The sequence below is a fragment of the Haemorhous mexicanus genome, chromosome 23 (genome assembly GCF_027477595.1).
Source record: "Haemorhous mexicanus isolate bHaeMex1 chromosome 23, bHaeMex1.pri, whole genome shotgun sequence".
Classification (NCBI taxonomy): domain Eukaryota; kingdom Metazoa; phylum Chordata; class Aves; order Passeriformes; family Fringillidae; genus Haemorhous; species Haemorhous mexicanus.
Genome location: NC_082363.1, coordinates 7,865,946 through 7,881,907, shown reverse-complemented (window position 1 = coordinate 7,881,907; position 15,962 = coordinate 7,865,946). Strand labels below are relative to the sequence as shown.

At 43.6% G+C, this 15,962-nt stretch overlaps 1 protein-coding gene across 5 annotated transcripts in view; it reads right to left on the bottom strand.

The window, feature by feature from the left end:
- Positions 1–543: 543 nt before the first annotated feature.
- The window catches only part of KIF1B (kinesin family member 1B), a 78,385-nt gene continuing 62,966 nt past the window's right edge, over positions 544–15,962 (bottom strand). For all 5 annotated transcript variants that reach the window (XM_059866862.1, XM_059866865.1, XM_059866863.1 and 2 more), the window contains 13 exons: positions 15,532–15,616; positions 15,184–15,289; positions 11,602–11,716; positions 10,944–11,077; positions 10,380–10,441; positions 9,544–9,689; positions 9,043–9,282; positions 8,582–8,653; positions 7,852–7,973; positions 6,937–7,086; positions 6,592–6,784; positions 5,897–6,015; positions 544–5,143 (listed from right to left, as the gene is read on the bottom strand). In XM_059866862.1, coding sequence (XP_059722845.1) covers positions 5,101–5,143; positions 5,897–6,015; positions 6,592–6,784; positions 6,937–7,086; positions 7,852–7,973; positions 8,582–8,653; positions 9,043–9,282; positions 9,544–9,689; positions 10,380–10,441; positions 10,944–11,077; positions 11,602–11,716; positions 15,184–15,289; positions 15,532–15,616 — 1,587 coding nt within the window. In that variant the 3' untranslated portion in view covers positions 544–5,100. The remainder of the gene's footprint in view (positions 5,144–5,896; positions 6,016–6,591; positions 6,785–6,936; positions 7,087–7,851; positions 7,974–8,581; positions 8,654–9,042; positions 9,283–9,543; positions 9,690–10,379; positions 10,442–10,943; positions 11,078–11,601; positions 11,717–15,183; positions 15,290–15,531; positions 15,617–15,962) is intronic.

Here is a 15,962-nt window from a genome sequence, read left to right as displayed (position 1 = left end):
CGAGCCGCGCCCGCCCGCGGAGGAGCCGCGCAGCTGCCCCGTGCCATCGGCTGTGCCTCTGTTCCCAGCGATACGCAGCCCTGGTCCCGCCGGGAACTGCGCAGCTCGTCATTAGTAATTATTATTAACTGGCTTCGATTCTGCCGCTGAACATTTCCCAGGCGGCAGTCAGCCCCTCAGCTATCACCGCTACCCTTTTGTCTTTATGTGACAAGGCCAAACTTGACAAACCCGTCCTTCCGTCAGCACCGAGGCGATCCCAGGAGGACAAAGCTGCTGCGCCACCTTCGCTCCGATGTATCGGACACACACAACCTCGAGACCATCGTTTCTATTAAATTCTATCAGCTATTTCCTAAACAAGATGACCTGCAGCAATCTGGCCCATCAAGTTTTTGGTTCACTTTAATTTTGGGTATCTTCTCTTTCTCAAGAGCCATTGAGATAAATTTCATTAAAGCATCAGCTTGTTCAGCACAGGATTTAAAAACAAGTAATCGATATAAGATAGAAGTAATTAAATCATAATGACACGAGCACACATTCTGTCTGCTAATGCACTGGTTGTACCTTTATTGTTTCACCTCGTTCACTAACAATTCAGTGGTGCAAGGTTACCATACACAGTTAGATATCTGCATTGCACACCTAAGGCTATACAGCAAATGGATCAGAATTAGTACAAATACATGAACTATATTTACATTTTGTATACTCAAGCTCCAAATATCAGATATATTTACAAAATAAAATAAGAAAATGAAAACCTGAAATTAATGTACAGTGTTGCTGATACACTCCTTCGCTGGGATGAAATCAGTTTGCAAAGAGATTTGTTCAAGAAGGCCACTTATACAGCTTTTACCTTGTATACCTTGTGTACAGAGAGAGTAACAGGGACATGGGGACCGCAATTCCAAGGGATGTATTCCAGTGAACAGCATGTCTGATGTCCAAACTCGGGAGCCATAACCAACTGCACATGAAATATGAACAAGCAAAGTGGAAAATTCAGACCTGATCCTGGGAAGTGCTGATCATTCAAGACTCCCTCTGCTTCCAGTCCCTGGTTTCCAGGCAAGCAAGAGGTAAATTCAGCACTGCTCAGGGGCAGCCCATTCACTTGGCAACATTAAGAAGTGAAGACTCAGGAGCTCCACACCAGTTTTCTGAATACACAGCTGATCCCAGCAATTTAAATCCTGTTCCAAATGACATTGGACACAATCATCTGGTTAGTGTTGGACTAGTTTTGATTTCAAATACATTGAACACATAAATGGCCTTCTGAACAAAAGTCAGTCCTGCTCTTGAACAGCTGATGTTTTGAAACAAGGAAGCACGAAGTTAATACATCCTGCTACAGACACTACAGCCAGACCACAGGCTGGGTTAGTGACCACCACGGAGAGATGCAACGCACACGTCGGACCCAGCTGTAGGGACAGCCAACAAAGCCTTCCCGAGCAGCAGCAGGACCCTTCCTCCTCCAGCAGCAGGTCAACAGCTCACCTTCAGCAGAACACCCACCACAGCATCAGCTACCACCAGCTCGGGTGTGCAGGGGTACAGGCAGATCCACGTGCACAGGCAGTTTAGTACCAGTGGGTGTTAGACCGAAGCTAATCCTCTTTCTTAGCTAATGTGCAATTAATTACAGATGTATAAATATACAATACATTACATAAAATTAAATCCCTGTAAATTAGATAAGAAGCAGCAAAAAGTAAAGTCTTTGCTTTGAAATACCATGCTCATCAGTAATAAGGACTATTAGACATTGACACAAAAAACCTTTTCTTGGCAGTCTGGAAATCATACTCTCTTCTACTGGAAATAGTACTCCCTTCTCTTCTGTTCTCTCTCCCTTCTCCCTCTGTTCTTCCCAGAACACAGGAATCTTCTTTAAAAAGGTACTTAAAGTGCATTTCGAAAACACAGTATAGGAGGTTTAGCTTAATTTTACAATACCCAGGGAGATCCAACATAATTTTCAATGGATAAAAAGGGCAGTTTTCTCCTTTCTTTTGGCGAGGAACATAAAAACCCAAATACAGCACAGTTTGACACTCGTTCCTCCCAGGGAATGCCCACCAAGCTCCCTGCTAGTGCGTGTCCTCACGGGCTGGCAGGCCCACAGCAGGATGCCTCCTCTACTGAGGCCGAGTCCCCAGAGCTGTCTGACTCTGGGACTCCACACACACACAGCAGGTAACCAAAAATGGGCTTTGGAGTGCCAGGAGAAGGCAACTTAGCATATTTTTCCTTCCTCATTCTGTTTCAAAAAAGAAATTTCTAACATGCTGGGCTAAGCTTTGAAGTGAATGGAAATTCACTTTTTTTGTTTGCTTATTTGTTTGGTTTGTTATCTCTTTAAAGAAAACTTGAACTGGTTTCAGTATAGCTTTAAGTAAGGAAACCCAAATGTCTCAAAGCAGGCTTCAGTAATTGCAGAAAAACTTTGTCTGCCTTTATGTCAGACCTGAAAACAGTAATGCCCATTTGAACTCCACACAACAAGGACCTAGGACAGATTATGCAGCTTTAAGAGATGCTGATGCTTAAAACCAGACTTTTGGTCTTCTGATGATCTATTGTTCACTCAGACCTCAAGTCACCAGAATTTGCTTGGAGTTTTAAGACAGAAGAGTGACATTCATGCAACAACTGTAACACTTCAAGCTCTCTATAAGATAAGCATCTGTCTCTTCCTGCTCTTAAATGAAGATCCCTTAATCATGATTTTGTGCAATGCCTATAACCACTTGGTTCGTTCTCTGTCTTATCCAAAGCAAAGACTTAGAAAACTAGTTTTTTTCTAGTAAAAAAAAAGAAACAGATTTAAGTTAAAATGCTCTTAGTGTGTCACAACCTACCCCCACCTCAATCACTCTGCCTCCTCAAACAGGTTCCACTGTCATTATAGACAGTGGTGATGGCAGCAATAACTTAATGCTTAGAATTAACCTAATTCTTGAGATCAGCTTAGCTGCAGTGTGAGGAGCCCTCTTGCAGGACAACAGTTTTAACCACACACTGGAAGTGCTTTATCATCATTGCATAACAAAGGAATATCATCACTGTATTAAGAGTCACACACAGTTAAACAAGACAAAAACAAAAGGAAAAAAACCAAAAAAACCCCAAAACCCTATCCCTATCATGTTCCTGGGTCCCCAGGATGCTCCCTCACTCTGGCTTCCAGTTCTGAAATAAATCTGAGGACCACAGAGACAGCATGAGCATACAAGTCAGCTTGAGAACTACCTCAAGAGATGTAAAGGTATGTCCTAGCAAGTGTCAGCTCCATCTCCCTGCTCCTTTGCCTTGCAGGCTGCTAGGAGGTCTCACTGAGCCCTACACTGCTCTCAGCAATGAAGCCCCACACAGCAAAGCCCTTCCTCAGCACATTCCAGTCCCACACACACGTGGCCTGCCCCGCTGATGACCTGAACCCAGGGAGCCTCTGGCCTGCACTGTGCCTGCTGTGCCTACTGCAGGAGAGGGACAGACCCTTCCACCCCTCTCTTGTGAGGCTGGAGCCTCCAGATGAAACCCCTTTACACTGTCCAGGACCACAGCCAGCCCTACCAGTGCCCTGGGTACAGCAAGAAAGGATAACACAGCAGGAAAGAACACACAACATCCCCAACCTCCCCAACACCTGACTGAGAGAGGGGAGTTCACTTCCCCAAAAGGAAATTCTTCTGCTCTTCTTGCTTGGGGCAAGAAGCAAAGCTTTGGCCACAAGAACTTACACTGTAGGTCAAGAACTGACACCAGCCAGAAGCCAATTATGACATGCCACTGACCAGGACCAGAATCCACTTGCTCTACTTCCCAGAAGGGTTAACTCTGAATACAGTGGGCTTTAGCTGATGAAAATTGCAGCAGGGAAATTAGGAGACACTCAGCAGTTATTTCAAAAGGAATTGAAAGTGTCCTGCAGCTCCCTGAGAACACTGCAGGTGCTGAGCCTAGGAAGTGTTCCACAGACCTTGGGTGACACGGGAGCATTACAGGTTAGGGATGCACAAACAGGCCCTTGGGAACAATGCTGCAGAGCTGCTACCCTGACACAGCCATGGGAGTCCTGAACCTCTTCCCAGAGAGGTGAGAACTGTTCCTGCAGAACTTGGAAGTCAGGACTAAAAGAAGGAAGAGGGGATCTGCCCTTCATGGTGACCCGGGGACCAACTGCACTTTCATTTATATTTCATACTCCCCATCTGTCAAATACACGGCTTGAGCATATGAAATGTTTGGGATTTTATCTCATATTTCAGTCTGTGGTCTATTTCCCCTCATATCAGCACAGTCTGCTCAGCTCAGTTCAGAGGCTGAGGAGTGCATGTTGATGGAAACTCTTCTGGGAAAGAGTTAAACCCAAGGCTGCAACCCCGACAGCAAGAGTTTAAAGGCAGATTGTTCCAGCCAGCCCCTCCTGGTTTGTTCCCTAACTTTTCCTAGCTCGTGCCTTAGCCTGCTGGACCCTGGAAACTCAGAAACTTGCACAAAGTCCAAAATCCAGTCTGTCCAGATAGATTTGTCCAATATCAGCTTTCAACAGAGTTTAACTTTGAGGCTGGATCCAGAAAGCCTGAGGAGCTGTTGCAGTTCCTGGATGGGTAATGTCTCCATTAAACAATTTATCTTTCCCTGGCATTGGAACTTTGCCCTGAGGGAACCAAGGACCACTGCCAAGTCACATATTGAATGAAAACCCTGCAGCAGTCTAGACAGACAGTGGACAGTGGGACAGACACCAAAAGGTCAATTGAAATGGGAAAACAATTGTTATAGGAAATATTTTTTTTTCTTTTTAGAGTCGTGCATTATCACTCGATTTTTTTCATTTTTTTTTTTTTCTTTCTCTTTTTGTTTGGCCACATGCTACTAGTACAATTCAGGTACAGGTGAAAAGAAACAAGATAGGGTTAGAATACCTAGAAAATGTGCTGAAGAAGTGGGGAAGGTGGGGGATGTTAAGCCACAGGATTACGTACAAGAGAAACTGTCAAGAATCACAAAGAGAAAATGAGAGGTAACACTATCTATGGGAAGGTGAGTGGGGAGAACAGATGAGAACATTACATGGACTCAGTACTTCATCTGGCCCGTGCGTCTTCGAGCCAGCTTTGACCTGCACAAAAAAAAAAAAAAGGGAAAAAGTAGTTGGTGAATTATGAAAGTTCATTTTTCCTCCCTCCCCAAAGTTTATCCACGGTTTTTTTTTTAATTCTTTGGCATAGTCCTAGTTTACTCCATATGTTAAGAAAGAAGAAAGTAAAATGTATCCAGGGCTGTAATGAGAAAGAATTCTCTGTTCTGTTTCTTTAATGGGAGGAGGGATCATGAAAGGGCTTCACTGTTCAGAAATTATTTGATGCTGTATGGTAACAGCTTCGTTTTTTAGGTTTTGGGGTTTTTTTGCTGAAAGGAAGAGCTACTGCAGTGGAGTAATAAGTGTCCAGGAAGCAGGGGCTGTGCTAATGGAAAGGCTGCCAGAGAAGTTATAAAAGGAAAAGTAATTTCTGCTTTAGCTCATAATCAAGAACCTAAAAAGGTAGTCCAGCACAGAGGAAGTAAGAAACTTTATACATTTCTAAAATGGCAATACAAGGAAACCATCTTGTGGTCTCCAAATGTAGCATCCCACACATGTTCAAACTGGACATGGCTGTTTAGAACATCACAAGCCAAAACAGCAACCCCTGCAGCTCCTGAAATACAGGGCTGGTTTGTTTTCTGGTTGTTCTGGGGTTTTTCTACCTACTCTCCTCCCTCCTCCAGTTCCCACATCTTGTCAAATTCCTGAGAGCAAAACTAAACTCTGTGACCAACCATCTGCCTCCTGGTTTGATCATGTCCCTCTGCAGCCCGAGCTGCCTCTCACCGAATGGTGCCAGCCAGGAGAGGATTGAAGGCGTATAACCAATCATTCATGTCCTTGTCATTGATGGCCTGGAGCAGGACTCCACGGTGCTTTGTGCACACTCCAAACGTGTTGGGTGTCTGCAAGAGGAAGGACAAGTTAAACACAAAGTCTGCAAGCACAGAGGCTGATGCACATTTCCTCTCTGAGAGAATCCGCTCTGTCACATCCCTCTTTCATTGATGTCTCGCTGGTGATTTCCAGGGTACTATTACTCATTATCTTCTACAAAATAGAGTCTCAACTGCTGAGTGTGGGCTCTAAGAGATGGACCAGTAGAGTTCATGTGATTCCTTGTAGGATGTTTGTATGAGTTGTTTTGTGGGGTTTTGTTTTTAAACAAACAAAACACACAAGCCCAAAAAACCATACAAAGGAAGCTGCACAAACTCAACATGCAGGGTGGTGGTACCAACACATGCTCCTAAAAGCTGATCTGATGGGTGACACAGTCAGGGTCACTCTATGGTACAACTGTGTCCAAAACCATAAGAAACCCTGAACAAACTGGGAACTTTGTGGGCAGAATCCTCAATGTCTCCACAACTCAGATCCATTTTCCTCAGAACAGAGATGACATACCTGATGGTACAGATGCACTGCTACTTGTAATGTTCTTGCTTTATGGATAAATAAACAACAGCTCTCAGACTGACCTTCACCATTGCCTGTTGATCCTCGCTGTATTCCACCTGAGCTGTGGATAAGTTTATGATTCCTCTTTCTACAGGATCTTTGTCACTGTTGTAAATAAAAACATAGGGACGGCGAACCACAACAAAGTGCTTGGCCCAGGAGCTGGAGAGCGGCTCCTTGAAGTGAAGGTATCCTTTCTTTGACACCACAGAGCTGGAAAAAATAAACCCAAGTCACAGAGGACTCTGCAGCTCTGCAATCACCTGTTAATTTTCCTTCTTCAAATGGGGCACAGAACCTAAGAATCTCAGAAGCCCCTGTGACACTTCTTGGGAAGCCATGATCACACAACAATAAAAACTTACCCTGGTCTGATTTCCTCGATATCAGGAACGAGGTTTAGGAACTCATTCTTTCCAGCTCTGGCAAGGTAGGAGGTTTCTACTGCAGGAATTATCTGGAACTGCTCCACCTCATGACAGGGACTGGAGGCACGAGAATTTGCTTCTGGAGTCCTTTAAAGAAAGTGGAGAAAAAAAAGTAAATTGCAACAAAGCAACTAAATGTGACAATGAAATTTAAACTGCATCTTCAGGCCAGCTTGAAGTTCCATCCTCCAGCCCAGATTTGTTGTATGACATTGGGATCCTTTTGTACAATATTGAATAGCATCTTCCCTTGATATCTGTGGAATAAAACTTATAATAACCACTAGTAAGTTGCTTCCCCACTACTTCTACCTTTTTTCTCCTGCTAAACATAGTCACAACACAGACATACTTCCTACTACTGTCTGATGTAAAATGTTCTACTTCCTCAGCACTCCTCCCTCAGGGATACTGAACTGAGAAGGTACAATTTATGTCTTTCACTACATAGTTATTACCAATTTAATCAAAAATGTCTTGTATAGATATAGCTGAGATAGATAAACAGAGATTAATGGCCAAACTGGTTTATTCTGGGTGGTTATTTAGTAGACCTTTTCAACAGACCTCTGAAAAAACTTGTGGACTCTGCACACTGTAGATGCACTGGTCACTGGAATGACAAGCATCTGACTGTTTCCCCAACACAAGCAGAAAAAAAAAACCACTTCAAAAGAACAAAATGAGGAAAAAGAATTGTGCGGAGTGACTGGAGAAGTAAGGCAAGGGGGCTGTACAGAGAAATACTGAAAGTAGGGAAAAGGAAGAAAAGAGGAAAAACAAATCAGAAAACCGCAAAGAGATCTGTGAAGCACTGAAAAGTGATGTTTCCTTTTAATACATTACACTTACTTCTGATCAACGGAATTGCACCTGGAGTCCACCAGAGAAGGGCAGGTGGATGAAGGGGTGAGGGTTGCACTGCTGAAACTGGACACGGACGGGTCCCGTCCAATCGGAGAAATATCCGAGAGCTGCAAGCACAAACACAGCACAGCTGGGCTGTAGCTGCTGTTCACTCCTGGCTGAGAATGGCTTTCAGCAGGGATGGCTCAGAGAACAGAAAGGCTTTTTCATCAGCCACCCCCCTACCCAGTAGGCAAATTTTCACACAAACCACTACAAACCCATCTGAGGGCAGAAATACAGCAGCATGTATGCAGACACAGCTTGTTATTATCAATGTCCTACACTTCTGATTATTCACCCTCTGATTTCTTCAGTGGATAAAACATCACCCAGTTTGAAACTTGGTATTTCCTTTACCTACTGGCAGAACTTTTAAGATTAGATTTATCCTTTTACATAGGGAAAGTGTATGTAGGGAAAACAGTAAGAGTCTGCTAATAAACTGGGTACTGTACTACAGTGCAAGTCCACACCATTGCCAATTCCTGCCATAGACTTTGGAACCTGATGCTGAATAGCCAAATGCTTCCAAAGGACTGAAAATAAAAAATAATAAATTAATATAAAGTGGTTTATCTTTTAATAGTATCAGCAGCTTCCATGACTCACAAACACGCTGCTACTGTACTACAAATAGAGTTTATTACAATTAAATATTACATGAAATATTTACCTTACAATCACTGATGCTGTTGTACACCTGGTTGAACTCCCGATTGAAGGTATGAGTAAGAAGCTGCAGACACTAAAGGGGAAGAAAATGAGACACAGAGAAAAAGTTCATATTTAGATTTTCAGAGAAATTTGAACAGGTGATTTGCCAAGACACATTTGGCAGGTCATGAAAGAACAAACAAATCCTAAACTGCTATGAAAAATCACAGAAGAGAGTAATAATCACTTCACTTGATAAAATGAGAAAGTTTTTATAGAACCACTAACACAGGGGAATGGGATACAGCCACAGCCCAAACCTCCCCAGCAGCACTGGCCGGTGAAAGTGGCTTATTTCACTAACCAAGATGTTAAAATGAAACTCTCACACTACTGGATATTTCCCAAGCTATCCGAGAAGGTCGTGATTGACCTATAATCCCCCGTGGCTGCCAGCAGGATGGCTGCCCTGTGCCATACCTTGGTGGCCAGCTCCTTCTCTCGGTCCACCAGGCTCTCGATGTCCGCGGAGTCGTAGCCGCTGCTCTCGCTGGGCGTCACCGCGCTCTCAAAGGTGGTGGTGGAAATCTGAGAGGAAATGCTGGTGGAGGTGCTGAGGGTTCCACTGCTCAGGCTGGGAGACAATGAGTCACTCAGAGACTTGGGGATGCTGTCACCAAGCTTCTCACGAAGCAGAAGAAAATGTCGGGTTTTTTCCACCTAGTAAGAAAAGAAATCAGTATCATCCACTCCAGGAAGGTGCCAATTTTACTGACACTGAATTCTTAGGAATCCTTTACTATTCATACCAGTAACTTTCCCCAGGGAAGGGAGTTTACAGTGGCACTGGAAATTGAATTTGCCTTTGTTGAAGGCACTGAGATTCTGAGCTGACAACTCTACTCAGCAGCCAGCCACACACTTTGTATCTTCTCTGCCAGGAGAATTTATTTAAATCTTGACTTCCATCTCTTTATTCACCTCATGCAGCAGCTCCAGTTTCTCCAGTTCCCACTGATGCTCTAGAATGAGGCTGTCCCCCCTGGGCCTCCAACCTGCCAGGTTCTCTTCTCCCCTCACATATGCCACAGAGGTATCCAGGACTTTCCTCCTCCTCCTCTGCATTCCTGAGCAGTAAAAAACAACATAAGACATGTTAAAACCAGAGTCAGAGATGTGTCACTGAGAAATAATCAGCAATTTGCAAAGAACCAGCACTTCTGCTGTTTGGCTGGATATATACAACAGAAGTATTTCACTAGATGCAAATACACAACCAAAGGTATTTGATTTAGTCCAGCTTTGTTACTTTTTTCAGATATTTTCTATTGACCAAGATATAATGCAAACTCCTGTTCAGTCTAATCCAACACAAGGACTTTAGTTTCTACATCTCAGAAGAAAAATACACAGATACACCATGAACTACATTCCTTCCAAGTGGTGAAGTTGGCATCAGAAATCAGCAGCATCTTCAAAAGACAAGAAAAAGCTCTACTGCTGCAAAACCCAGTCTCAGCTGTGAGTTATGAGCCATGGATTGCACCCCTAAGACTCAGGTGCATGCACTCAGTGTCCTGAGTTACCCATGTCAGAAAACATCAAGCGTCCAGTGAATCCTTGTTCACCAACAGTAAACACAGACCTGAGTCTAAAGTAAAAGCCTGGGAAAGTATCTTACAGAATAGCAACGTTCCATTGCTCCTGTGAAGCACAGGAACTGCTTCTGATCACGACAGAAATGTTTACTCCATTCTGCCTGGGAAATTTCCTGCAATATTTCATATTTATCACTGGAACACCCAGTCACTGCTTACCTGGACTTCCTGTGTCTGACATTTTGCATAAACTCAGTTCATAGATCCCAGTTACTCGATTGCTGTTCACAGGAAAGCAGAAGAAACAAAAACACACTATTTATTATCTTCAGAAATAAAGTGCTTCAGCTTTAGCTCAGTGGTTCCCAAGGCAGAATTTTAAGTGTAGTTGTTAGTTAGAACTAGATTTCAATACTACTCCTGCACAAAACAGCCAGAACACACTGCAAGATCCCAAAAAAACTCAGTTCCCCCATGTTCCCACCCCACCCTGCACTGGACTTGAAGAGCACATGCTGCAGTAAATTCCAGGTCAGGATACAAGCTTGAAAAAAATGGATCCCTCTTCCCAGCTCTGTTAGTATGGAAAAGAGGTCAGTAAAGAGAGAAGCCACCAGAGTTCTACTGAAATAAATGCGAGAAAGAACATTCAAAACCAGACTGGAGAACCTATGAGTACATAAAGTTTCAAGGAAAAAAATTAAGAAAACTAAACGAAATCCTCCAAGAGGAAGCACAAATGCTGTCAAAAAAGGCCAATACCAAAATTGTAACTGCACTTACGAGTCTGGGGATTTGGAGTAGCCGCTGCCGAAGAGGCTGCGCAGGGAGCGCGGGGGGGAGATCTTGGCGTCCCGCGAGTAAAACACCATGCACACATCCTTTGTGATCACAGCAGGCTGGATGCAGTGGTCAAGCTAAGGGAACACCAGCAAGGAATGAATGGCTGCAGCCAACTGTGCCAAGTTACACTGCTGCCCTTAGTGGGACAGTTTTTGAAATCTGTTCTTGTTTGGGTCTTTGGTGAAGGGTTTTCATATGTGTATCTGTGAAAGAGAACTGCCAAATTTCTTGATGCATCCCATGAAATGATTTTACTACACAAAACAACATTGTCTTGCACACAAGCCAAGAGCTAAGCCCCCGTTTGTAACACCAGTACTTACACAGCAATATTCACTGATTCCAGTGGATTTTCAGATACAAAGATAGATAAAACAAGGCACAAAAAGGCAAGACCACTAGTATCTCTTGTGTTGCAAGGCAGTGATATCTTGACATCAAGATGTTAACTATGAGTACATTTTTTCCACCTTGTTCTCAGGAAATGAATAAACACTCTTACTGGCTTCAGGATTCAAACTACTTTTGAATCTATTTCTCTTGGGTACACTCTGTCCTGTCTCAGTTTATAGGCAGCAGGAAGGCCCTGGTGTCTCACCTCCAGGTAGGCAGAAAGGGTCATGTAGATCTTCTCTCCATATGGTGTCACTCGATTGAGGAGGAGGGAGTTGTGCAAGGAACTATCCCAAACTGCCTCGAACCGATAGAAAGTCCTGGAAAGAAGTACAGTCAAAGGTCAATAGTAAGAGTTCCTCTGCAGCCCTCTCATCACTCAGTGTAAAGCATCTCTTTCTGATATCATCCTCCAGTCATGTGGATAACATATACTTGAAGCAAAAACCTTCTCTTTATTTCCAAGACCATTTACTTCTACCTCAAACAGTGTGGCGCAAAGACCAGGGCCTGTTATGGAGAATACTCGTCTAAAAGAGAAAAGAGGGAATGCAGAAAACAAAAGCTCTACAGGGAAGTCAACACTGAACTGTTGTTTCTAAACACAGAGAATTAATTTCTACTGCTGAAATTCAGCCCAGCTGGATCTTAAAAGTGCATGGGAAGATTCTTTCTACACCATATTTTAGGACTTCTGTAAGACGTTTCCTCAGTCTGGGACAAAGAAAGAGAGGAGCTGAAAGCTCCCACAGGTCTACCCTAGCAATCCAGAAGGTTCAAGTAAAAAGTGAGAGACAGCATCACACACAGCACAGCTCAACCACCACATGCAAAGGCATTGTTATACTCTCCCCTCTCTAGCAGGAGCTTGGGAAATGAGCTTTCTCCTTTCTCAAAGGCAGCAACTGATTTGAGGAAGGTCCCTTTGGAAAGAAGACCTATGCCACTATTCAGGAACTCAGCACACCTTTCCACATTGGTGACAGAAACAGAAGGTATTAATTCTTCATCACCTCTATATAATTTCCCTACCAAATCCTCTTGCTATTTTTATCCATTTTGAGTCCAAATGACGTAGTACTAAAAGCAAGAAAGCGCTTCATGTACATTTGGTTTTTTTTTTAATAAGTATCTGAAGAGTTTCTGTACTAATTCCCAACTCGGGAAAATAGAAGATGAAATTAAAGACAAAGGACAAACAGCAGGGTGGAGGTAGAAGAAACAAGAAAAAAAGCACTGTATGCAGCCCCGGCATCAGTTCTGCACCATTTGCCAAACAAGGTTTCTCCTCCCAGAGAGAGAACGCAGGTGTAAATGCTCCTCAGTGCAGAAATACTACCACCCTCTGGAGCAAAATGATGTTTGGACAAACACCAAGACAAAGTAAAGCACAGCTTCGAGGCAATTATTTTAGGGGATCTTTTCTAGCCAGGAAGGTAAATATATACAGCTTTGCCTGCCCAAACCAGAATTTGCTGCTATAGCTATAGAGCAAGACAAAAAACAGCAGTGAGCAAAGTCCTTTCAGCACAGCCAAACAGCACATGGAGGAAAAGGGAGCACGGAACACACAAAGCATGGAATAGGGGACAGACAGGTTAAATGTGTAGTTAAAACTGCTTCTCAAGTGAATCTTAGCATTAGTGAAAGGGGGTGAACTGGGAGCACTGAAGACTCTGTCTTCTCTTTTCCAGAGGCACAGCACAGAAAGCTGAGTGCAAAGTGCCCCAGACCGTGCAGCTGCCATGCTGGGCTGGGATCCCACTGGGAAAATGAGACAGGAATCCAGCCTGGGCATCCACTACATGTCTGGCTCCTCTGCCAGCTGCTAAACTAAGGAGTGGCAACCACACGGTTAAATTTCATATGCAAATCCAGCCCCAGAACAGAGGCTGAAGAGCAGTCACCTGGCAGCCACTGCTATTTGATCAAAGCAATTCAAGTAACCTCATAATTCAGTCCTTGGCTTGGTCCTTCAAACAAGCAGTGTTGCAGAGCCAGAGACAGTGAGAAATTCCAAATTTAGTTATTTGAAATGGAACAAGGGAAGAAAATAGCAAGGACTACAAAAAGGATCTGTATTTGATAGCACACCAAGAGAATCAGAAAGACTGCACAAAGGAAATCCTCCTACTCTCACATGAGAAGGAAAGTTCACCTTCACAAGTCCCCCAGTGAACTGTGCCTGAATAAGCCTCTGACACAGAGGAGGAGGAGGAAGAGGGAAGAGGGAAGAGGGAAGGGCAGACTACATCTGGAAGAGCTAAGAGGTGTGCTAACAGAATTCAGTAAAAGCTGAGGGAAGTGGCAGCAATATAAATGGGACATAAAGCATTCTATTTTCAAGAATCTTTATGTACAGAGGAAGCAAACAGAAAATACCTAGGCATATCCTTATCAAGAAAGAGCCTGTAAAAACATAGAAAGAGCTTCAGTTAGTGCAGCCAAAAGCAGAACAGAAAAGCAACAGCTGAGAGGAACAGAACAAGTGGACTAAGAAACAAAACAAAGTGAAAAAACCCCACAGAAAGCAGCAAACAAGTCTGCAGACAATGAGCAAACATTAAGACATATCCCTTACCAGGGCCTCAATTCCCTTCCACCATGCTGCCATGCACTCATCCCACAACTTAAACCTTGGCATTTTGGGACGAGATGGCCAACATCCTTCACCCAAGCTGCCCATCTTATAGAAAACTAGAGATACAGAGGAATTTACTGAAACAAAACAGAAAGCACAGGGCTTTCCAACTGCAAATCCAATAGTATCAGACAGGAAACCAGCAACACTCTCCCTGTTTTCCAGTTATATTGATCCATTAACTCAAACACACTAAAGTACCCACTTCTCAGTGGAAGGCAGTAACTGCCAACCCCCCAGCCCCTGCCTGCTTTACAGACACCAGGTGGCAGAGAGCCCACAGGCAGGAGCAGCATCCCAAATCCACTTTAATGCCGCAGGTGTTCCAAGTCCAGGCCTCTAAGAGAGAAGGAAGAATTCCAGTGCTTGGAAGGATCCCACCTCCAGCAATCAGCAGGTGCAGCAAAGATGGACTCAAACCTTCCTCTCCTCTGGAAAAAGCCACTCAGAGCCCCATTCCAGGGATATTCCTCCTTTGCACCAGCTGAACAGAGCCAGGGAGCAGCCAAGTGACTCTGCTGTCAGAGCAGGGAGAGGCTGTGCCCAATGCCCCCCTCTGCCTTGCTGCACTTGGTTGCAGACACTGAAGCAGAACAATGTGGAGTCTGAGCCTCAGAGAAATGAGGGACACACAGAGCCACAAACCCCTCAGAAAGGGGCCCTGCTGCTACCACACTGCAGGGACAAGGAGCTGGACTCAACTTGTCACACATCTGTAAATTACGAAGTTGAATTTACAAATCGTGGCTCTGGCTTAAATTGTCACATGCTTGCTCTAGGAATAACATGTACACATCTACAGATGTGCCTCCCAAAACTGTCCTTGTACTTCAATGCTGTATTCTAGCACCAAACCTTGACGTCCGTTTAGAAGTTTTGGGTTAAGTCCTGAGGCCCCCTTCCTGTTCCTTTCACCTGCTCTTTATGGCCCATACACACAGAAGGTAATTCAGATGCATTGTCAGCAAGCCCTTCCCATGGATCAAGATTTTACAGTGATGTTCGTTCTCTACCTGTGTGTTCTGTGCCCATGGAATTCTACATTTAATAATTAGCAACATTCCCAGCTTTCCAAACATCCTGCCAATACACCAGAGGTCTAATAAATTTCAGATTCCTGCTGGAGGGCTCACTTCATTCACTTACCTGTTGGAGCTGTGAGAGGATTTCAGGTATTTTGCAGAGATAATATTCAAAGACAGAATGGCATCCACAGCAGCTTCATCTACCTCTGCTTTATTTCTTATACGCCCTAAAAAGGGAAGGAGGAGGAGGAGGAATCAATTAAAATTCAATCTGCAACACAGAAGGAATTTGTTTTCCCAAATACAACTTTCAATGGAAGTTGCAAACCTTAAGCTTTCCCTCTGGATCTTTTTCAACATTCTCCTCCTACAGGCAGTGCTCATAAAAATGACAGAATCTGATCCAAAGAGAAATTACCAGTAACAGTTTGTCTTCCTTACACAGCAAGACACAAAACCATTTACTCACCAACCACCAGCTCTCGCACATCCTTCCAGTGCAGCTCACTGCCCTTCTCATGGATAATGGTGACTGTGATTCTCCGCTGGATTCCCTGTGGAGTTCAGAAACAAAACACTGCTGAAGTGTTCACACACACACATCATCTATTGTGCACTTGTACTGCAAAAGTGAAGGAAATAATATCATTTAAATAATATCATTAATATCATTTAAGTGATTTAAATAATATCATTAGATATCATCTGTAACTGAACAAGCAACTCTTTGTTTCAGGGCCTTCAAATTCACTTCAAGGGGATGTTATATTCTTGCATGTAAAAGAAATTAAATGCTTCCCCTTCCTCACTCCACAAAAACAGAGTAGGAAAAATATAACTTTAAACCTATAAACCATATTTAACTGGGATTATCTTTATGATCTAGCTAGAGACAAAATA